Source organism: Kogia breviceps, chromosome 11, assembly GCF_026419965.1.
Source record: "Kogia breviceps isolate mKogBre1 chromosome 11, mKogBre1 haplotype 1, whole genome shotgun sequence".
Lineage (NCBI taxonomy): Eukaryota > Metazoa > Chordata > Mammalia > Artiodactyla > Physeteridae > Kogia > Kogia breviceps.
In genome coordinates this window covers 84,533,549-84,557,766 of record NC_081320.1, presented here as the reverse complement: position 1 = coordinate 84,557,766, position 24,218 = coordinate 84,533,549, and the positions used below count along the sequence as shown (strand labels likewise).

Here is a 24,218-nt window from a genome sequence, read left to right as displayed (position 1 = left end):
ATTTGTTTTGACAGCCACAGGAAACTAAGACAGGATCCACATTTCCATACCTATACTTAACACTTGCTACGATTTATTGTAATTTTACGTGACTGTCACTCCAATCACTAGACTTTGAACCCAGGGTCAAAGCCTTTATTCACCTTCGTACCAGGAATGCCAGCCTCCCAATAAACCTTGTTGAATTTTTAAAAGTCAGTTGGACCCTCTTCCCCAAGTAGGGGACACGTGCCCCCCTGATACTCCGAGACAGGCCAGGAAGTGGCATTTCATTGGAACAAATGACATGTCCTAACCAGCTATGTTCTTTCAGAGGGCTGATTTGGGATAAAAGGTGGTTCAGAAAAGGATGAGATCATCAAGGGAAAACTGACAAGAAGGCACGAAATAATAACTACCAGAAGACAGTGGTCCAGATTTAAGTAACACTCTCTAGGATTCATTCCACAAAGTTCTCAGGCCCCACGCAAAAGATGTCAGGCTGACTTACACTCAAATTAGACACGCGCAGGTTTGTGGTTAAGCATATCCATGTGTTTCTGCGGATAGTGATTTTTATAACTATTAAATAACTCATGCTGGCATTGTTTTACCTCTTGCATTCTTTAAAAAGATGCTGTTTACTGCTCAAGGGGTGACGGAAATAAATTAGCTACTCGCTTTGCCATCCCTCTTCCAATTTTGCTGTGCCACATGGGGGATGCCAGGCACCTTTCTGAAAGTGTTACATTCAGTGGGATAGGTGCTAAGCTTGTTCAAAACCAGAAAAGAACTTGGTCCTTTTTTAAAAAAAAAATCATAGCTTTTATTTTATTTTAAAATTTTCTTTTTTCACTCTATTAAAACTCATTTCAGTGAAATGAATTCAGGGTGGGTTTAAGCAATCCTCTCACCCTTCCTCCCCTCCTTGATGCCTCTGGCTTTACATGCAACCAGCCCTGCCAAGTGGGAAGCAAGTGATGGCTCTGGTCATAGCTGAGCGAGGACCCAGAACCCCCAGTGTAACGCTCTCTGGTCGAGATGGCTCTAACCCTTCCATTCATGAATAGCCCTGCACTACCTGCCAGCTTTGCGATCTGGTTGGACAGGAAAGCGTATAACTCTGCTCTGCTATTTTTAGCAGCTGCTAGCGTTGAGTCAGTCTTTCTGCTGGCTTGGAGCTCTCTGCTCTTCCTCGTGCTGTCAGAGACTTGCTCATATCTCAGGGCAGTGAGCTTCCATGTCCCTTGCCCGCATCCCTCTCTTTATCACTTTCTTAGGGCAGGGCAGATTTTTAGGGGTTGGTATTTCTGTGCTGCTCTTAATAAAAGCTGCCCCACAAGTCATTTACATTAATCTGGATGGAGCTGGAGACTTTCCATCTTGTGCACAATTTTGCATTAATGTAGCTAAAGTGGGAATTCTTTTTAAGTCGTCTAAGTTCAAATATGCCTTTAAACAAACAAAAAAAAATTACATTTAAATAACTTTAGAGAGAATAATATAAAGGAGGATTTAATTGTTAGCTATAAATTGATACTCATTGTTCGCTTTTTTTTTTTTTATCCCAGAGTCTAGCAGAGTGCCTGGCATTGAAAAGGCACTTAATAAGTGCTTGATGGAGGAAGGAATGCTTAGGAATAAATGGATAAATTCTGAGGTGTTAAGACCTCAGTGCTTAATCCCTCTCAAGGGTAAAACTTATAATTTAACACACAGAACTTTTCTTTAATAAATTGCAAATGGTGGAGTTCTCAGGCATCTCTCCTGGGGTGTGGTCAGAGATGTTTTTGGGCAGTTGGGTTGTATTATAATTGTTGGGATGATTTCTGTCCTAAGTAACCCCAAACTTAACTCACAATGGCTTAACGGTAGAGAAAATGTATCACTTCTATAACAAGTCTTTGGATAGAACAGGTCTAAGGTTAGTTATTCAGTGGCTCAAAACCATCTTTAAGGTGCATGTCACTTTCCATCTTCTGCCCTGCCATCCTTAGGGTATCAGTTTTGCCATCACAGGCTAACTCTCCCCATGTTTGCAAGATGGCACCACAATCTAGCATCATATGCAGATACATTATTCCACAGAAGAAGAGAAAGTTTCCTCCCACGCCTCTCTTTTTGGGAGTATGAAATTGTTTCCTGGAAGCTCCCTAGAAGAATGTCCATTATGTCTTTTAGGCTAGAGCAGGGTCACATGCCCACTTCCAAACCAGTCACTAGCAATAGAACTGGTACCACCACAAACGGCTTCAATCACTCATGATTTACCCTGAGCCACACAGTGGAGGGATAGACACCTGGACAACATTAAGACTCTGCCAACAAGGAAGAAGGGGCGAATGGCCAGTACTGACTCTGGTGGGCCTCAAGGGCCAGACCTGATTCCCGGCAAAGCCAACTCTCTTATCATTTTTCCAAGGAACTTCTATAAACCTGGGAAATACTTAAATTTCACCGAAGAAATTATGCCAAGCTTTGATTGGTTAATGAGCAACATATTTGGGCGCAAAGGGCATCCATGCTTTTCTTATCTTCTTACTCTCCACTAGGCCCCTTTTAATCAACATTCAGTTGCGTTCTGTGACTTTTTTCATCATCAGTTGGGAAACATGTGGTTTCAGTTTAGCAATTCATTCATTTATCAAACATTTACTATGCTTTTATTAGGCACCAAGGACATAAAGGTAGAAAAGATAAGGTCTTCGCCCGCCAATAAGTAATACATTGGAGAGCCCCCTGTCCTGCTGAGGAGAAAAATCTATGAAATGTGCCTGGGCAGCATAGGTGAGTCTAGAGAAATTTCAGAGGAAGAGGCATTTGAGTTGGATATAAAAGTTCAGTAAGAGTTTGCCAGGCAAAGAAGAGAGAGGAGCGAGGGCATGTGCCTTAGTCTACTCAGACTGCATAACAAAATACCACAGCCTGCGGGGCTTAAACAACAGACGTTTATTTCTCACAGTTCTGGAGGCTAAACGTCCAAGATCAAGGTACTGGCAGATCCAGTTCTTGGTGAGGGCTCTCTTCCTGGCTTGCAGACAGCCACCTTCTTGCTGTGACTTCACATGGTGGAGAGGAAGCTCTGGTGTCTCTTCCTCTCCTTATAAGGATACTAATCCCATCATGGGGCCTCCACCCTCATGACCTCGTGTAAACCTAATTACCTCCAAATACCCCCAACTCCAAATACTATCACACTGGGGGTTAAGGCTTTAATGCATTTGGAGGGGACACAAACATTCAGTCTATAACAGCGTGTCTGGTCGAGGGGGGCAGCAAGTACAAAAGCACAAGGCTATGAACAGCAGACTGTGTTCAGAGAACACCAAGAAGTTCACCGACCCTAGAGCAGAGAGGGCGGGGGCGGTAAGGAGATGGAAGCGTGGAGACAGAGGATGGGAGGAGGCTGGGTTATGCGAGGCCAAGGCAGTGTGGTGCTACAGCAAAGAGCGGAGGTGCTGAAGTCAGGCCCCAGTCTGAACCTAGGTTCCACCCTTACAATAGATCAATGTTTGTTTTGGTTTCCTGGGGCTGCCATAACACATTTCTACAAACTGCATGGTTTAAAACAGCAGAAATACATGTTTTCACAGTTCTGAAGGCCACAAATCCAAATGAAGGTGTTGTCAAGGCTGGAGGCTCTGAGGGAGAATCCATTCTCTGCCCCTCTCCTAGTTTCTGGTAGCTGCCAGCAACTATTGGCATTCCTTGGCTTGGGTCTTTATAGCTCCAATCTCTGCCTCTGTCTTCACATAGCCTCCTTTTCTCTGGTGTCTCATTTTTTTCCCCCTTCTCTTCTAAGGGCTTGTCATTGGGTTTAGGGTCCATCCTCACGTAGGATGAGCTCATCTCAAGATCCTTACCCTAATTATATCTGCAAAGACTCTATTCCAAATAAGGTCACATTCTGAGGTTCTGGGTGGACATATCTTTGGGGGACCATAAGGCAACACTACAGTGTTGTAATATTAGACAGTTTGCTTAACCCCTTTGAGCACATTTCCTTATCCATACTATGGGGATAGAATATTTATCCTGAGGGATCATTTTAGAGACAAATAAAATGCTTTTAAGTTGCTAAGGAAGTACTTGGTCTATAGTAAGTGCTCAAGAAGTGCCAGGAACTTGGATTTTATCCTATAGGCAACAGAAGGCTTGAAAAGTCAGTGTCTGAGCAGGGTGGGGGAAAGGGTGTTACTTCCCAAATTTTTCCTCTTTTCAAAGGCACAGGGGAACAGGGCTGGGCCCCCTGTAATGTTGGACTCAGTCAGAGGCTTCCGAGGCAAGAACACTGCAGAGTTACAGCTGTCCCAGAAAGGCAGTGGTGGAGACAGTGAGAGTTTCAGGGTGAAATGGACACATGAAGATGGTGGGGGGTGGAAGCGGCCCAGTGCCGCTGAGCCTGTGTGAGCTGTACATCTACCTGAAAACCCAGAGTTACTTAAACAGAGTCCTTCTCTGTTGTCCTGGAGGTACTAAGGCTGCCCCAGCAGTAGAGGCATAGCCAAGGGCTGGGAGAAGTAAGGGAAATGAGTGAAATGAGAGAAGCCTGTAGACTTGCAGAAATGCTAGAGATGGGAGCAGAGGGACTTTTTTTTTTTTTTGCGGTACGCGGGCCTCTCACTGTTGTGGCCTCTCCCGTCGCGGAGCACAGGCTCCAGACACGCAGGCTCAGCAGCCATGGCTCACGGGCCCAGCCGCTCCGCGGCATGTGGGATCTTCCCGGACCAGGGCACGAACCCGTGTCCCCTGCATTGGCAGGCAGACTCTCAACCACTGCGCTACCGGGGAAGCCCCAGAGGGACCTTTAAGAGACTCAATGATAAGGCAAAAGAAGCCTGGAGAAGCCAGATGGTTGCCCAGGGTCCCTGAGCTTTGATTGACAGACCCAGATTTTGAACCCACAATGTTCTCACTACGTGACGTGTTCTTTCCTACCACTCTGGTCAACTTAAGCAGGAAAGATTTAGTGGAAGGATGTTGGGGGACAATAAACTCGTATGTTCTTTTAGAGCAGCCTGTCCTATATGAGTGGTTCTCAAACATAGTGCATCAGAATCCTCTTGTGGGCTTGTCCCAATACAGACTTCCGTGCCCCCAAGAATCTGGTACATAAGTCTGGGATGGGACTCAAGAATTATCAGCATTTCTTTTTCTTTTTTTTTTAAAGTTTTTTATTTTACTTTATTTATTTTTGGCTGTGTTGGGTCTTCGTTGCTGCGCACGGGCTTTCTCTGGTTGCGGTGAGTGGGGGCTACTCTTTGTTGCGGTGCACAGGCTTCTTGTTGTGGTGGCTTCTAAGTGCACGGGCTCAATAGTTGTGGCTCGCGGGCTCTAGAGCGCAGGCTCAGTAGTTGTGGCGCACAGGCTTAGTTGCTCCATGGCATGTGGGATCCTCCCGGACCAGAGATGGAACCCGTGTCCCCTGCATTGGCAGGCAGATTCTTAACCACTGTGCCACCAGGGAAGCCCTATCGGCATTTCTAACAAGCTCCCGGTGATGCCCACACTGCTGGTCCCAGATCCTACTTTAAGAATCATTGTCGGGGCTTTCCTGGTGGCACAGTGGTTGAGAGTCCGCCTGATGATGCAGGGGACGCGGGTTCGTGCCCCGTTCTGGGAGGATCCCACATGCCGGAGCGGCTGGGCCCGTGAGCCATGGCCGCTGAGGCTGCGCGTCCGGAGCCTGTGCTCCGCAATGGGGAGAGGCCACAACAGTGAGAGGCCCGCGTACCACCAAAAAAAAAAAAAAAGAGAGAATCATTGTCCTACACATTTCCTCAGTTCCTGAAGCACCCACTATGCTTTGCAAATATCAGGTGCTCAATTCGTCTTTGCTGCAATGAACCACATGCTTTGGATTTAAAATACTATCAAAGACTTAATACCCACAGATGATGCTGACTGGAGGCTGCTAGTGAGTTACATCAGGTCCTCCTACCTAGTAATTTACATCATGATATAAATGAGTTTGATTTCAACCGAACCCATCCCACTAAATACATTTTACAGAACCCCAAGTCCTGCTGTATTAAAATTCCCTGGCAATATGGTGGGTATGCGCTCTAGGATAGGAGTAAAAGCTGTGGGGCACTGGATTAATTTCACCTGGTCTATAGGGAAAATCACAAGAAGTGAGTCACCTTTATGCCTCTAATGGAGTGAGGTTTTAAAAGTCTTTAACAGTGACAGCAATCAGAGAAGAAAAAGAAATAAAAGGAATACAAATTGGAAAAGAAGAAATAAAACTGTCACTGTTTGCAGATGACATGATACTATACATAGATAATCCTAAAGATGCCACCAGAAAACTACTAGAGCTAATCAGTGAATTTGGTAAAGTTGCAGGATACAAAATTAATGCACAGAAATCTCTTGCATTCCTAAACACTAACAACAAAAGATTAGAAAGAGGAATGAAGGAAACAATCCCATTCACCATTGCAACAAAAAGAATAAAATACCTAGGAATAAACCTACCCAAGTAGGTAAAAGACCTGTACTCAGAAAACTAAAAGACATTGATGAAAGAAATCAAAGATGACACAAACAGATAGAGAGATATATTATGTTCTTGGATTGGAAGAACCAATATTGTGAAAATGACTATACTGCCCAAAGCAATCTACAGATTCAATGAAATCCTTATCAAATTACCAATGGCATTTTTTACAGAACTAGAACAAAAAATCGTAAAATGTGTATGGAGACAAAAAAGACCCCGAATAGCCAAAGCAATCTTGAGGGAAAAAAATGGAGCTGGAGGAATCAGACTCCCTGACTTCAGACTATACTACAGAGCTACAGTAATCAAGACAGTATGGTACTGGCAAAAAAACAGAAATATAGATCAATGGAACGGGATAGAAAGCCCAGAGATAAACCCACGCACCTATGGTCAACTAATCTATGACAAAGGAGGCAAAGATATACAATGGAGAAATGACAGTCTCTTCAATACGTGCTGTTGGGAAAACTGGACAGCTACATTAAAAGAATGAAATTAGAACATTCCCTAACACCATACACAAAAATAAACTCAAAATGGATTAAAGACCTAAATATAAGACCGGACACTATAAAACTCTTAGAGGAAAACACAGGAAGAACACTCTTTGACATAAATCACAGCAAGATCTTTTTTGACCCACCTCCTAGAATAATGGAAATTTAAAAAATAAACAAATGGGACTTAATGAAACTTAAAAGCTTTTGCACAACAAAGGAAATTATAAACAAGACGAAAAGATAACTCTCAGAATGAGAGAAAATATTTGCAAACAAATCGACAAAGGATTAATTTCCAAAATATATAAACAGCTCATGCAGCTCAATATTAAAAAAACAAACAACCCAATCAAAAAATGGGCAGAAGACCTAAACAGACGTTTCTCCAAAGAAGACATACAGATGGCCAAGAGGCACATGAAAAGCTGCTCAACATCACTAATTATTAGAGAAATGCAAATCAAAACTAAAATGAGGTATCACCTCACACCAGTTAGAATGGGCAGCATCAGAAAATCTACAAACAACAAATGCTGGAGAGGGTGTGGAGAAAAGGGAACCCTCTTGCACTGTTGGTGGGAATGTCAATTGATACAGCCACTATGGAGAACAGTATGGAGATTCCTTAAAAAACTAAAAATAGAATTACCATATGACTCAGCAATCCCACTACTGGGCATATACCCAGAGAAAACCCTAATTCAAAAAGACACATGCACCCCAATGTTCAATGTAGCACTATTTACAACAGCCAGGTCAGGAAGCAACCTAAATGCCCATCGACAGATGAATGGATAAAGAAGATGTGGTACATATATACAATGGAATATTACTCAGCCATAAAAAGGAATGAAATTGGGTCATTTGTAGAGACATGGTTGGATCTGGAGACTGTCATACAGAGTGAAGTAAGTCAGAAAGAGAAAAACAAATATCGTATATTAACGCATTTATGTGGAATCTAGAAAAATGATAGATGAACCGGTTTGCAAGGCAGAAATAGAGACACAGATGTAGAGAACAAATATATGGACACCAAGGGGGGAAAGCAGGGGGTGGGGGTGATGGTGGTGGGATGAATTGGGAAATTGGGATTGACATATACACACTAATATGGATAAAATAGATAACTAATAAGAACCTGCTGTATAAAAAAAAGTAAATAAAAATGAAACAGGATAAAAAAGTCTTTAATGGTGATATTGTTAAAGATTGTAATCAGTCAACAGAATTAATGAGTGCCTCCTGCAAGTCACTGCGACAAGTGCTATGAGAGATGAGGCTGAGACCTAAGCCCTGCCCCAAAGGGTTAACCGTCTGGTTGAGGGGATGAGATAAAAGGAAAGGATCTTGAGGGGCATGAGGAGAGCTTATATATTGGAGGATGCATAAAAGCCCTGCCCACTCCCATGCTTTCCTGGGGTAAACCCAGAGCCAAGCTGGAGTTTGCTGTATCATGGCTCATGAAAGCTTATTGGTGCATCTCTTCCCAACTTGGAATCAACCATGAAGAGTATTTATACCATGAAAATTGGGCAAAAGCCACAAATCAGGGCTTCCTCGCCCCCCTCCTGGAGGGCCAGTTTACCAGCACACCAGGAACTCCTAGGGCCTGATAAAGAAGTTCAAGGTGGCTTCCAAGGTGTAGTCTGGGAGGCTGCAATTTACCAGGGAAGCTTGGCATAGAGTGGCGATGGCTGAAAGAGGGGCCCTTGGGCCTCACTGCAGGGCTGAGGGAAAGTGGCCTGTGTTACAGACTGCCCAGGTGGGCAGGGCGTAGAGGTGCTAAGAGGACCAGGGAGCAGAAGAGGCTGAGGGCCTGGACAACTAGGAAGTTGAGTGCTTGGACCTTGTGTCTGGCTGGAAGTCATGGCAGGACCATGACAACAGCAGCAGATGGCAGACCAACTGGAGCCAGTGAGGCCACTGAGGTGAAAGATGGCAAGAGTACCAAAAATATGAGAGGTAAGGCACCCTCGCCCCAACTCTGGATCTCCCCTAGGAAAAGGAGGGTAGTGGAAGTATCAGGGGGAGGTGGGGACCTTGCATTTACTGCGTTTTAATCTTGAACTGATCATGTTTAAAACCAGAAGTGATTAACCTACCTTAAGAGGCAAATTTTAAGTTTTCCTGTCCTTGGTGAAAAATGTGAGCTTGGGAGCCAAGATAGCTTCCTTTTTTTTTTTTTTTTTTGCAGTACGCAGGCCTCTCACTGTTGTGGCCCCTCCCGTTGCGGAGCACAGGCTCCAGATGCGCAACCTCAGCGGCCATGGCTCACGGGCCCAGCCGCTCTGCGGCATGTGGGATCTTCCCGGACTGGGGCACAAACCCGTGTCCCCTGAATTGGCAGGGACTCTCAACCACTGCGCCACCAGGGAAGCCTGATAGCTTCCATTTTACAAGAATAAAGATTATCTTTGAACATCTGAGTCTTGTTGACTTATTACTAAAAATTTCAGACCTGTGACATCATATGCCTTTGTAAAATGAGATGCCGTATCACAATTTCAAGTAGTAAGGATTTAAGGTTTTCTTTATTAAAAGAAATGAGAAGGTTCAACAATGCCTATTATTGCTAACTTTAGGGAAAAATTCACTAACTTTTTTCTAAATTAATTTTTCTTTTTCTTTCTCTTCTTTTTTTGGGGGTATGAGTGTTGCACTATAATTATATGCGAGAGGTCTGGGGGTCTAGTATTTATTGCCTTTGTAAAATTCCATAAAATAATGATCTTTAGAAAGGACCCATAGGTGTTATCTAACCAACAGCCTCATCTAATAATGGAGGAACCAAACCTCAGAAGGGGCCCCTGGCCCAAGGCTACCTATTAATTAACAGATAAGCCTCTGTCTCAGGACTTCTCATTTCAATTCTACTGCTTCTGTGTTATCTGAGAGAGTGTGTTTGCAGATATGTACCTACATTAAGTGAATCTGAAATTCCAGCCAGAGAGCACTGATTGCTATGTTAGCTTTTCAAAAAACTTTTGAGTGACTAAAAGATTTTTTTCCATTTTAGTCTGAAGTTTCTACTAATGTAAAGAAGTAAGATTTAATTATAGCCCAGAGCGTCCCTACTATAGAGTCCCCACACAAGCTTCAGAGTGAGTCTCCCTCTCTTTTTTAATCTGGTGCTATATTTAGTTTTGGGTTTCACATAACATTTGAAATGATTAAAGTAGTTGACATTCACTGGGAAAACTCAAATAATACAGACAAGCATAAGGCAGAAAGTCAAACCATCCTGAGCCCATCCCCTAAAACCCACTCCCCAGACAATCACTCTTTACAGTTTGGTAAATATAAAGCAACTTTTCTTCCTGCGGTGCTAGCTATTCTAATACAAAATGCCACACTAAGCTTTGGGGTGGAGGGAGGGAGGGAGACAGCGCTCTAATAGCGTCTTCAGTTCTAACTATGACAAAAGAATAAGTTAGGGATGTGAAAATCACCCAGAAACAAAATCCTTAGGCTGACAAATGCTATAAAGGGATCCTTCCGTCCCTGCCCACCAGTTATATCTTAGACTCTCCGGGTGGATGTCCCTTAAGACACAATTTTCAAGAGGTTCTGGAGGTTCTGCAAGAGTTAGTGCAAAATTTCACCTAAAAAACCCTGTTAATAAAAATATCCAGATGTATTATATTCCATATTTTAATTCACTGTTAACTTAAGTTGTCATCTTAACTCCCTCGTGGCTTGGGCACACCTCAGGAAGAAGTTTCTTTCATTCCTAAGCATATATATAGGATTTGAACTTGGGCCATTAATGAGGAAAATTGTACCTTTGTGGTCTTTTTAAAAATGCACGCCAGGCATCCCTGGTGGCGCAGTGGTTGAGAATCCGCCTGCCGATGCAGGGGACACGGGTTCGTGCCCGGGTCTGGGAGGATCCCACATGCCGCGGAGCAGCTGGGCCCGTGAGCCATGGCCGCTGAGCCTGCGCGTCCGGAGACTGTGCTCCACAACAGGAGAGGCCACAACAGTGAGAGGCCCGCGTACCACAAAAATAAATAAATAAATAAATAAAATAAAAAAATAAAAATGCACGCCTATCATCAAAAAATCTACAAACAATAAATGCTGGAGAAGGTGTGGAGAAAAGGGAACCCTCTTGCACTGTTGGTGGGAATGTAAATTGATACAGTCACTATGGAGAACTGTATGGAGGTTCCTTAAAAAACTAAAAATAGAACTACCATATGACCCAGCAATCCCACTACTGGGCATATACCCTGAGAAAACCGTAATTCAAAGAGAGTCATGTACCAAAATGTTCACTGCAGCTCTATTTACAATAGCCAGGACATGGAAGCAACCTAAGTGTCCATCAGCAGATGAATGGATAAAGAAGATGTGGCACATATATACAATGGAATATTACTCGCCATAAAAAGAAACGAAATTGAGTTATTTGTAGTGAGGTGGATGGACCTAGAGTCTGTCCTACAGAGTGAATTAAGTCAGAAAGAGAAAAACAAATATTGTATGCTAACACACATAAATGGAATTTTTTAAAAAGTTCTGAAGAACCTACGTGCAAGATGGGAATAAAGACACAGACCTACTAGAGAATGGACTTGAGTATATGGGGAGGGGGAAGGGTAAGCTGGGACAAAGTGAGAGAGTGGCATGGACATATATACACTACAAAACGTAAAACAGATAGCTAGTGGGAAGCAGCCGCATAGCACAGGGAGATCACCTCTGTGCTTTGTGACCACCTAGAGGGGTGGGATAGGGAGGGTGGGAGGGGTGGAGACACAAGAGGGAAGAGATATGGGAACATATGTATATGTATAACTAATTCACTTTGTTATAAAGCAGAAACTAACACACCATTGTAAAGCAATTATACTCCAATAAAGGTGTTAAAAAAAAAAAAGAAAGAAATCCAAGCTCCACTGCTCACTAACTGTCTGAATGTAGGCAATCTCCCCCCCCACCAAAAAAAATGCAGGCCTATTCACAGGGAATTATATTCAATATCTTGTAGTAACCTATAATGGAAAAGAATCTGAAAAAGAACATATATATATATATATATATATATATATATATATATATATACACACACACATATATAACTGAATCACTTTGCTATATTCCTGAAACTAACACAACGTTGTAAATTAACTATACTTCAATATTTTAAGAAAAAGTTAATAAAAAACCCTCCTAGTTCATAAAAACAAATGTACATGGATAATATTGCAGCATTTTTTGTAGTGACAAAAAGCTGGAAACAAAGCCCGTGGCTGAATAATTTATGGCATAACAACACCATTACTGTTATTCAGCCACTAAAGAGACTGAATTAAATCTAAACCAATTGACTTAAGATTTTTATGAGGTACTGTTGAATGAGAAGAGAAAGATGCAGAAAAGTGTACATAATATGATCTCACTTTTGTAACGCCAAAAAATAAAAAAAATAGGCAACCCCCACCCAGAAAAAAAAGCAGCCCTATTTATATCCATGTAAGTAACATGGTACAAGCAGGAACAAAATTATTTATGAGTGTGAAGCAGAGTATTTAAAAATTTGGAACTTTAGGCTGATAGTGTACACTGAGATCCTGGGTTCTGAAGCTGGGCAAGCTTGGGTTTGAATAGCTTTCTGTTTGGCCTTGAGCAGGTCACTTAACCTCTCTGACCCTCAGGTTTTCTCATCTGTAAAATGGGGATGACGTTATTAAAGACATTAATGTTCTTAAAAGTCCTTTGAATGTTTCTGTCACTGGGAACTTCTCTTTGGCTATCTTTCTAAAATTATCTAATAATTTTTAATATCTAATATCTTTCTAATAATCCTTTTTTGGACCCCAGCCTCCTGTCCCATCTCATCAAGTCTTTCTTCCTTTTCTTTTAGGCAACCCCAACCCCCTAGAAGTCTTGTTCATTTCTTATGAAGAGCAGCTCAGCTCCGTGCCTCACCACGCAAAGCCATAGTACTTTCCCTTATACCTAAAATTTCACTAGGATGCTTCACTAAACAGAGTTCCTGTCCAGCACTGCCAGCAGTACAGAGTGCCTGGCAGAAGAAGCTCTTAACTTTCCTTGAAGCTGATCACTTTCTCGGGCAAGGCACTCTCCCCACCAGCATCTGTGAGCAGGAGGGAACAGTGTGGGGATTTATCACCTTCTGATATAAATGCTGACGTCTCCCCTAGGAGACGGAACTGCCTGGTAGGTTGCTTTTATATGGAGTGATGTTAAAAGCTTGAACTTTTACAAATTTATCCTAGTAAAATGTTGCTCTTAAACAAGAGTCTCATATCGGAGTTCACTAGAAATATAGGGTTCTGTCGATAAAAAGCACTTGACAACCACTAACTTGAGGCTTTTCTATTTTCTCCCCACTAGTCATACCTGAGATAGTTTCTTTTGTTTTCTTTATCTTTCCTTTTGAACTTGATGTCTTTCCTCTCTCTAGCATTTATTTTATTAAGCTTTTTGTTTTCTCTCATATTCTGAAACCAGCAGAATGTTCACATCCTGATATCTGAGGCATGTGGCACCTCAATTTCTCTCAGTCATAGCAGACTCTTAATTTCTCTTCCCTAGAACAAATGCTTTCATGGACTGCATCTGCTGACTTTATAATTATCACTAACAACTAACTGTTTTGGATGCACGGAGAAATAATTTTCCTAAAGTCAACTGATCACAATTTTAACTGGGTGATATCAGAGGTTTACACTATTTACTTAACTAAGACAACAACTGAGATTCTAGATATTTTCCCCTCCAAATGAACACAACCTTATCAACTGCTGTGGAAGGATATATTACTATTTTAATTATTAATATAAAACGTGTATAAAGAAACTCCTTAAGCCTAGTACTATTTCCTCCAGGCCAACAGGAAAAACAACTTTGTATAATGATAATGGTTAAGTTTTCAAGAAAAAAATTAATATAGCATTTTAACAACCTACATGATCTTCAGTATGTAGCAGCAATCAGAGTATTAATTGCAAAACTGCATATCTTGAAGAACAGTCAAAAAATGCAAATTTGCCTCTTCAGAAATAAACCTACAGGAAAAAATAAACCTTCTTCAAAACTTCACAAATGTAAAAGAACAATGACAAAAATGTAAGCTCCACAGGACAGGGATTTTTGTTGGTTCTGTGCTCTGTTACATCCCCAGTGCCTAGAACAGAGCCTGGCACATAGTAGGTGCTCAATAAATGCATGGTGAATGAATATTTTAACAATGAAGTTTGATTAGAAATTTAAGATATTATGGGACTTACCTGCTGGTGCAGGGGTTAGAAATCCACCTGCCAATGCAGGGGACACGAGTTTGAACCCTGGTCCAGGAAGATGCCACATGCTGTGGAGCAGCTAAGCCCATGCGCCACAACTACTGAGCCTGTGCTCTAGAGCCCATGAGCCACAACTACTGAGCCCGCATGCCACAACTATTGAAGCCTGCGTGCCTAGAGCACGGGCTCCATAACAAGAGAAGCCACCGCAATGAAGAGTAGCCTCCACTCGCCGCAACTAGAGAAAGCCCACGTACAGCAATGAAGACCCAATGCAGTCAAAAATAAATAAATAAATAAACTAATTTTTTAAAAAAAAGAAATTTAAGATATTAGAAGTGCCCCTGATAGACAATGGGTCAAATGGAAACAAAAAAGCTAGATAAAATTGTGCATCTTAAATTGATACTGAAACAAAATGAATAAACCTAATTTTTCTTCTCAGTTTATAATTGGTTATTATCGGTTTAAAACATAGCCCAAGGGCTTCCCTGGTGGCACAGTGGTTGAGAATCCACCTGCCAACGCAGGGGACACGGGAACAATCCCTGGTCCGGGAAGATCCCACATGCAGCGGAGCAACTAAGCCCGAGCACCACAACTACTGAGCCTGCGCTCTAGAGCCTGTGAGCCACAACTACTGAAGCCCGTGCACCTAGAACCCATGCTCCGCAACAAGAGAAGCCACCGCGATGAGAAGCCTGCACACCGCAATGAAGAGTAGCCCCCGCTCGCCTCAACTAGAGAACGCCCATGCGCGGCAACAAAGACCCAACGCAGCCAAAAATAAATAAATTTAAAAAAAAAAACAGCCCAAGACTTCAGTTGAAAACACCAACTATTTGGATATATTTTAATATATAAAATGTCATAATGTACTTATCAAGTATTGTTCCAGTCTACAGACCACAGCTTTCTCATCCCTGCTCATGATCCTTAATGTCTATTATTTTCTAATATTCTTTTAGTTGCAAGTAACAGAAAACAAACTCCAGGAAACTTAAGCAGAAAAGAGAGGAGTGGAGATTTATTAGAAGGATTCTGGGGTGGCTGATGGGCTTGAAGAACAACCAGTACAGGGGATCTCAGGGGACTAGAAGGAAAGTCTTAGCCATTAGGACTCTGACTCTTTCTGAATGTCTGTTTCATTCTCTCAAATTTTTTCTGTGAGGTTGGAATCAAGGTTGCCAGCATCAGCAGGACTCCTCCTATCTTCCTCTCCTGAGAAGAAGTTTGTTTTCCTAGATCCAATTAGAAAGATCCCAGGGAGGGATGCCAATTGGTTCAGCTTGGGTGACATTCCTAATCTCTTGGGCCAATCTCTGTGACCAGGGAGGAAGGGCAGGTCATAGGAGAATTTGGCAGCTCCCCTTTAGAACACGTTAGCAGTATGGAGAGGGTAGAGAAGTTCCCCAAAAGAGTTGTGGGCATTCTCAGGTGATAACAAATGTCATTCATAATAAAAATTAAAGTTCTTGTTTGAAGTCTTCAGAGATAGACCGCCTTCTGTGGGTTGGCCCTACAAGGCTTTCACTTTCAAATTTGGGTTCTGTTACTTAAGGATTCTTGTTGTCCAGGGACTAGTTAGCTGAATTATTAAGTTATTCAGCCAAGATCTGCATTATTAAAATGAGATAACAATAGTTTCATTTGAATTTAAAAGGTACACATAATATTAGTATCTTTCTTTAAGAGATCAAAAGACTTACATCACAGTTTAATTAAGGTTAGCCTGCTTCCCTGGTGGCGCAGTGGTTGAGAATCCGCCTGCCGATGCAGGGGTCACGGGTTCGTGCCCTGGTCCGGGAAGATCCCACATGCCGCGGAGCAACTAAGCCCGTGAGCCATGGCCGCTAGGCCTGCGCGTCCGGAGCCTGTGCTCCGCAACGGGAGAGGCCACAGCAGTGAGAGGCCCGCATACCACAAAAAAAAAAAAAAAAAAAAAAAAAAAAATCTTAATTAAGGTTAGCCTGAGGGACCAGTGAATAAAATTTCCTCCATATTACCCACTGGCAACTAAAGCAAGATGTCTTATCTATGATCTCAGTTGGTAAGGAACTGGATTGGCTTCTAGACTAGCATGTTCTACATTAAGGACCAGTATCTCAACAAATAAGTGCAGCCCACAGACCGGTGTTTGGCATTTGCCTTTACTTTATAAAAATACACAACTTAAATACATATGACACTCTCTATACAAGACGTAAACAGCTGTTAGATTTAACATTTTCCGTTAGTTCAACAGAAAGCAGTATGTAAATTACTTCTAAGAGCAAAGGGTTTATTTAGAGACTGTGCATTCCCGGCCCAAGGGCAGACCACCCCGCGGGCCATCGATGCAGGAAGCTCACCCAAACTGTCCAACTTTCCAGCGAGTCATTTCACCAACATGGCCTTTATTGCACGGCTTCCTATTGCACTGCTTGTCAGACATAATCTAACTTACCCCACACCAAAAGTTCAAGCTTTCGTCTTCTCTAGGAATGCTTAATGGAAAAACCAATGTATAAACAGTATTAACTGTCTCTTACAATTGTGCTAAGTACCAATCATGAGAAATATGAACCCCTCTTCACTTTGCAAAACTTGCAATGTAAGGTGGTTAGCTGTATTTCGCGGCTAAATTCCTCTGCAAAAGTTTTACAAAAACGTTGGCAGACTCAGAGTGAGCTATATGGAGTGTGGTGGAGAGAGAGTGACATCCCAGGACCCACTGAAATGGCTTATAGGACAGGCACTGTTCCTGTCAAAGGCAATGTGCGCACGGCCCTACCGTTTCGAACTTGAGACCGAAACACCTCCCTCCGAGATTCTGTCGTTGTTCTATGAGGAACAGCTACCTCATTACTGATTCAGAGCTTACAGGGGCTGCCCACTTACTCTGGCTTTCTTTCAGAAATTTACCTGCCTTATCTGTGGCTCATTTAGCGAACAGTGAATTATGTACTAGTTTATCAGTATAAAGAAATATTTACCAGTTGAGAATTCAATGCAAAAAAAAACTATACTAGAGTGAGCTTCCTGAGGTAAATGTGAGCCTTAAAGAAGAGAGTGCAATCTACAGAGTTATAGCAATTTCTCTCGGGTAGCACCACAATACCCCCCAAGTCTGGACTTCACTGAGCACACATTTATGTGAAGAAATAAAATGACAACGCTGAAGTAAAAGAAATGTTGACAGCTGAGAATATCAATTCAAAAGGAGGCAGGAAAGAGGAACAGAGGAACAAAAGGAGGGTATATTTTAAAGTTCTTAGGTAGGTTGGACAATTAATTTCAAAAGCCTCCAGGTATTTCTAACAAGTTTTAAAAGTGTTAATTCTTGGTGACTCAGATGCAGAAGAAATGGCTTTTCTTGAATAATAGCTGTTCGAACTTATTATTCTTTTTTGAAAAACATGACTTTCTATAAAAATTTTTTTAGCCCTTGAAATTATTCTGCTAGCTATTACTCTCACTGATGTATTGTACAATCCTAACTGGCTGAAGAATTTTAATAAGGTTGAATTACAAAGTACATATTTGCACCAAGAATTTAAATTAATGTACAGAGGTCTGTAAAATTTTGTATGAAGTTACTTTTCAGTGCAGATCAGGCTTCATTACTTCTTGATATTCTACTCAAGGATTATGGAAATCAGAAAAATTCTAGGACCCTGAAGCTTAACTTTCTTTTACATAAATCAAGTAGTACATGGCCATCCTTAACATTAATAACCAAGGTGCTGGGAACTGAGTCTCAAGAACTACGAATCAAGATCAGGCTAAATTTCAACAAGTCACTCACTATATAAGGATATGAATGGAAGCACTAAAGAACTCTCTCTGCTGTCACTGCTCATCTGCACCGTGTAGTTGAATAAGGTGACCAATCGAGTGTTTAATAACTATGATGAAAACTGGCACCAGTTTTTACCCAGGGCCACATACTCAGTGACGTGTCATGTCAATTTGGGCTGACACCACCATGCACAGTCCCTCCATACGACCCTCCTAAGTCTTGCCGTAAGAACAGATCTATGCCTAATTACTTCAGGCATGATGAAGGCCTTAAGCAAAATTTAGGCCTCGAAGAACTTTGGGCTGGAGTTCTACAGGCCCAGAGCTAGTTAAAATGAAAAGGCCAGAGGAAAATCCCACAAGAAATCATACTCGTATCTCAACTTATAGAAAAAAAAAAAGCATTCAATATCACCGAGATGAAAATTCATACTGGAAAACAATGCTCTGGTTTCCTGACAACCAGCTCAATGCAGCTCAAGGGCAGCCACACAAAGCAAAGCTGCTCTGGAGAAGGGAAGAGTCCAGAAGAGTGCAGTAGGCTTGAATTAAACGAAAGTGGTTTTTCTTCTCCGGTGGTAAGGTGAATGCTCCTTGGCGATCAATATGGAATAGCTGTTTAAAATTCACAGACAGTAATGTTTTATATACTTTAAAGCCCCAATTAGTGCAGCCTGGTCACAGCTAAAAATCTGAGTAACATGAGAGTGATGGTGTAACGAGCCACGCAGTGACACTGGTTCTGTAAGCTCTGGAAGAAAGGCTGGTCCTCACACTTGATCTTCATCCATCCCTTGGATACTGAGGAAGATACTACGGCAAGAGAATGTATTTCTCTATGTGAAATTAATTTTCGTAATCTGTAGCTTAAAAATATTACTAATCAGAAATTTGTAACCCAAGCGAAAGTAACAGAGATTCTTCTCACCCAGGCCTTAAGATCTCTCTGTCCACCACCGAAAGGATCCATACTTGTCTCTGGTCAACCAGGCCCAGGTGAAGCCTGCACAGGAGGATGGAGGAGTCAAGAGCCGGAAGGCAGGGATTCAAGAAAAGAGAAATGGCGGCAGATGTGGACAGGAAGAGAAGAGGGAAGAAAGAGGGAACTAACACTGATGAGGAAGTGAAGAGGAGGCCTGGCACCCCTGCCTTTCTCACCTGCTGTGATGCAGAAAGTGATGTAGAAACAAAGAAGGCACAAGCCTCATGTGGAGGCTCTCCTAGGGCATCGAACATGCCCGAGCCAGGCCGGCCGTGCCCTCTGGGCATGTGTGCTCAATCTTGTGTGACCTGCAGGCACCACTGTCTTGGAGTCTGACTCCTGATTCCTAGGCGACGATGCTCCCTAGAGCTACCAGCACCCACTTCCACGGGCAGGGAGAGGCCTCAGATTCAGGGGCAAGACTAGCAGCAGCCAGTGTACCAGAACTTGTGGCCGCCGTCACTGTCTTTGTTCTCTTAGGACTGGCTGGTCTCTCCCCCTGGTGGCTGGAGAAGGGGAACAGAGTGAACGTCACAAAAGGGCTGCTCGGTTCAGAATTGTATCACCTCGTTTCACTTCCGAAGGGCTGCCAAGAATTCATTAACTATAGATTGATGCTTAAAATACTCCCTAAGAAACTCACTGTACAAGGGGCAACTTGCTTGTCAGGTCACCACACTTTCAGGGATTCTGCTATGTCTGCTTCCATTTTTGTTTTCTTCTCTGATGATGAATTTTTTTAAAAAAGAAAAAGTGAAAGGATCCTCCTATCCTCCTTCCAGAAACGTCATGGACTTTCCTGAGCAAAGTGCCTAAGGGATGCTACACTGACAGAGCTAACAAACTCATGAGAAAAAAATCTTACATCATTCATAAGCAGGAAATGAACAGTAGTGTATAAGTGGCACTTGGTTCTCTTCACTTCATCTCTCTGCAAAATGTCTATGGCATGGTAACAGGCACCTGAATTACTGATTTACAAATGACAGCACATGAGTGAAAAGAGCTGTAAGATTCTGTGGAGGAAAAACCCATGTTGGCTATTTTACCTCTAGGGAAAGTCTGTTTGGACTTGAGGCCCACACTTGTCTTTTTTTTCTACTTTCCTATTTGATGTTTTTCAGGAGGGCTGTTCGGGCATTCACAACGGCTTTGAAGGCATCTTCACTACCAGGTGCTACACACTTGTCAGGGTGAAGCAGCACAGCAAGTTTCCGATACGCTTTATTGACTTCATCTCTATGAGAAAAAGCAAAGCTGTATGTCAGTATCGAGGTCAGCCCCCACCCTCCACCCACTGCATTTTAGCTGTTTGGATATCATAGTATCTCTTACAGTAAGCATACCCCAAATAAATGTTACCCTTTCTCAAAGGCAGGACTAAAGGACTAGGAAACAAACAATGCACAAATAATATGTAACATTCAAGTAGAAAAATATACAATGCAAAGTGAGTATACAAACAAACATGATCAGATGAAAATAGTACTCGGCACTTCATAGGCACTCGGCATTTGCCGAAGGAAGCAATGAGGACAGGGGCCATCAGGGCAGGCCCCCTGGAGGAGGGTTCTGGAAGAAGATTGGGTTCAGGGATTGACACAGTGGTGGGGAACACAGAGCAGCAGGGAGAGAACCAGCAGAGGCCAGGAAGGGAGCTGGAGCCCACATGTAGTTCCAGGAGGAAACTGCACTGGGAAGTAACAAGAAACAAAGTTGGCCAGGGAGCAGGGGTAAGTGAAGGGCCTTGAAGGCAAAAGAACAAAAAAGTTGGATTTTTAACAGTAGGTGTTTCATGACAAAATGGTGCTGGGAAAGCTGTTTTTGGAAGTTAGGAGACAGGTAGGAGGTTGTTACAATAACCCAAGCATGAATACAAGGGTTTCAATTAAGGTGTTTGTGGAAGCCAACAAGGGAAGGCAAAAGAGATAATAGAAACAAAGCCCTGGCAGAAGCAGATGATGAGCTGGGTATAGGGGTGGAGAAGACATGAGAAAAACGGCTGAAATGAGTTCCAGGGTCATGGAGAATCTAAGGCCTCGGTGTAGGTGGTGACACCACTGACCAAGAAAGAGCCACTGGGAAGGGGTACCTGAGAGTTACAGTGAGCTCCCGGAGACCAAAGAAGAAACAAGAGAGAATTTAATGTTATCTAGAGAGGAAAGGAGCAGTACAATCAGTGTTTCACCAAAGACCAAGGAGCCCCAGGAGAGACCTCTAAGGAGCAGGGACTACTGGGGTGGGGGCTGGAGACCACCTGGCCCTGCAATTCTCCCCACTCTTCATATCCTCAGGTGTCAGGCCTCTGAGAGGCTTTCAAGTGCCCAGCCACTCCCCTTCTCAGAGTCTGGCTCTGTCTCTACCAGACGTGTTATTTCCCACTCCCCTTTTGAATTCCTTTTGTAATTCACGGTTCTTGTTAACTTATAAGCCTGGATTTGGTGCTTCCCCAAATCTCCTTTATTCTTTATCAGAAGGACTTCTAGTCTGGCTCTCCAAATCAGGGAGATGGTCTTTGATATCTTGGATGTGATATCTGATCATGTTTGTTTGTATACTCACTTTGCATTGTATATTTTTCTACTTGAATGTTACATATTATTTGTGCATATGTGATATCTTACGTGTCAGCTTGGGGAGACTGAGGTCATAGGGCTATGTTAACAGCTGTCCATGTCGTAGGCATACGTTCTAAGGCTTTTTCTGCTTTCTGATCTTAGAGGAGTCCTTCTGAATTTTCTTGTTTTACCTTGCATGTAGCTTTTCTACATAGATAATTTCGATATTAGCTAATAAGAATCACATTCTCCCTAAAAGACTCTCTGTCCTTGAGGCAGTAACAGCATCCTCTCTTTTTCCCATGAGTGAGTCTTGGGTTGGGCCCCTCTAGCCACTCTGCTTCCTGAGGAAACATGTCCATATGGGGTTAGTGGTTAGGCCTGGTACCTTTCAAGAATTCTGGATAGCAGGAGAAACTTTCAAGGAAAATTTTAGAGAAACAAGACTGAGTCAGGTGTGTAAAAAATATATTAATTCTACTGAAGAAGATTTTTCTTAAAGTTCAAGAAGAGTAAACACAGCACTGAACAAACATTAAAACTCTCTATAACTTAAAAAAAATGTTTTTAGGGAATTCCCTGGTGGTCTAGTGGTTAAGACTCCATGCTTCCATTGCAGGGGGCATGGGTTCGATCCCTGGTCAGGGAACTAAGATCCCACATGCCGCACGGCACGGCTAAAAAATAAAATAAAGGTGTACTTAAAAGATAAAATAAAATAAATGTTTTTAGGTTTTGCCCAAATGTGCTCATGCCATACAAATTAGTTTGATAGACCCAGAGGAACAAAGGTTAAGAAAAGAACATGTTATATTTGTTAAGGATATGGAAATTATGGAGGTCCTGTAAATTTTGGGAGATTACAGTTAACCACAATGAATAAGTAAGAAACCAAAAGTTTCTTTTTCCCTAATGATTATTGTTCTAAGTTAATTAGTAAGTAATAGTTTCTTAGTTATAGAGCCAATATCCCTTGGAGATGAAATGGAAGAATTTAGGATGTGACTATGGAAGTCTAAAAGGACATTTAAAAGCCACCAGTTAATTTTGTGCTATGAGGTCATCTGAATTCCTTCAGGTGTTTAACAGCTCCTCAGAAATGCCTAGCAAATCCAGGGAGACCAATAACTGTCTTCCTTTTCCCCTCCCCTCTTTCCTTCTGGACTCAAAGACTTGCTATGAGACCAAAATGGAGGAGATATTTAATGCTGTTGATGCCGACAAGGCGATTTCAAGAGCTACTTTTTCTTTTGTGGGAATCAAGATGAAAAAGTAGAAAGGGGAGGAAAGCTATGGTGCAAAATAAAAAGGTCTGAGAACTCTAATAATATGTATAGTAACAGCATTATTATAGCATTAAAAGTTATATAATAATTGAAAGTTATTAAGAGAGTAGATTCCAAGAGTTCTAATCACAAGGAAAAAACATTTTTTTTGGTATCTATATGAGATGGCAGATGTTAATTAAACTTACTATGGTCATCGTTTCACAAAATATGTAAGTCAAATCATTATGCTGTATACCTTAAACTTATACAGTATTGTATATCAATTATATTTCAATAAAACTGGGGGGAAAAGTTATATAATCATGCTGGATAATGATTTATTCTTTCACAAAGAGTAGTGATTGTATTTCCTTTTCTCCCAAATAATTACTAGCAGGATTTTTGACAGAGATAGAAAGAGACAGAGACAGGCAGACACACAGTGGTCAGGGTCAAGAACCAATATTCTACCACTAACTCCTGGGGTCCTTGACTGTGTTTTTAGTCTCACTGAGTCCCAGTTTTCCCACCTATGAAGTGAAATGTTTGGACAGGTTGATTGCTAACACTCTTTCCTTCTCTAAAATTCTATGATTTAAGAATTCTTTTTTTTTTTGAGGTTACATTAGCTTCAAGGCTCTTAGTCAACAAAAGCAGAGCATATAATTTCAGAAGGTACTTATATAATATACAAACTACATAGTTCCCACATTAAGCAATTGTGCCCTGTTTTCTCCCTTTGGTATTCATTTAATTCAGTGAAGAAGCATTATTAAGTAATCTAAGATATATCCACACATCTTCATATTTCTAGCCAATTACAAGAAGATATCGCACTATAATTCCAATGATTGGGTCTTTTTCTATAACAGAAGGCAGCACTAATATCTGAGAGCACTGCTTACCTTGAGGCCCCAGGTTTGACTCCCAACATGTCCCAACTATCTTTACTATTTCGAATTCTACGAATGGTGTCTGCTTGTTCTTTGGTAAAACTAGCACTGCTATTTGTGATAGGACGTTTCCCGCCGTTTTCACATAAATCAACTATGGATACATAAAAGGTCTGCAAAAAGAAAACACATCCCAGAGGAGAACTGATTTTGAGAAAATAGGAATTCCTTCTAACCATCAACTTAAAGAATTTTAATATATTCCAATAACTTAAAATTCACAATAAAGCAAATGTACTTTGGAAGATTTTTTTCTTTCATACTATACATACATATATGTGTGTGTATATATATATATATATATATATATATATTTAAACACACAATAAGGATAAGGAATAAAATTTCAATGGCTTATAATCCTACTATCAGATAACCACACTTGAAATTAAAAACTAGTACATGAATATTGTTAG

The 24,218-nt window shown here is 41.8% G+C and overlaps 1 protein-coding gene across 3 annotated transcripts in view; it reads right to left on the bottom strand.

Moving 5' to 3' along the window:
- Positions 1-16,397: 16,397 nt before the first annotated feature.
- Positions 16,398-24,218, bottom strand: part of DNAJC27 (DnaJ heat shock protein family (Hsp40) member C27) — a 38,954-nt gene continuing 31,133 nt past the window's right edge. For 2 of the 3 annotated variants that reach the window (XM_059079226.2, XM_059079228.2), the window contains 2 exons: positions 23,755-23,915; positions 16,398-20,262 (listed from right to left, as the gene is read on the bottom strand). In XM_059079226.2, coding sequence (XP_058935209.1) covers positions 20,130-20,262; positions 23,755-23,915 — 294 coding nt within the window. In that variant the 3' untranslated portion in view covers positions 16,398-20,129. The remainder of the gene's footprint in view (positions 20,263-23,754; positions 23,916-24,218) is intronic. The other variant, XM_067007997.1, reaches the window with a different exon arrangement.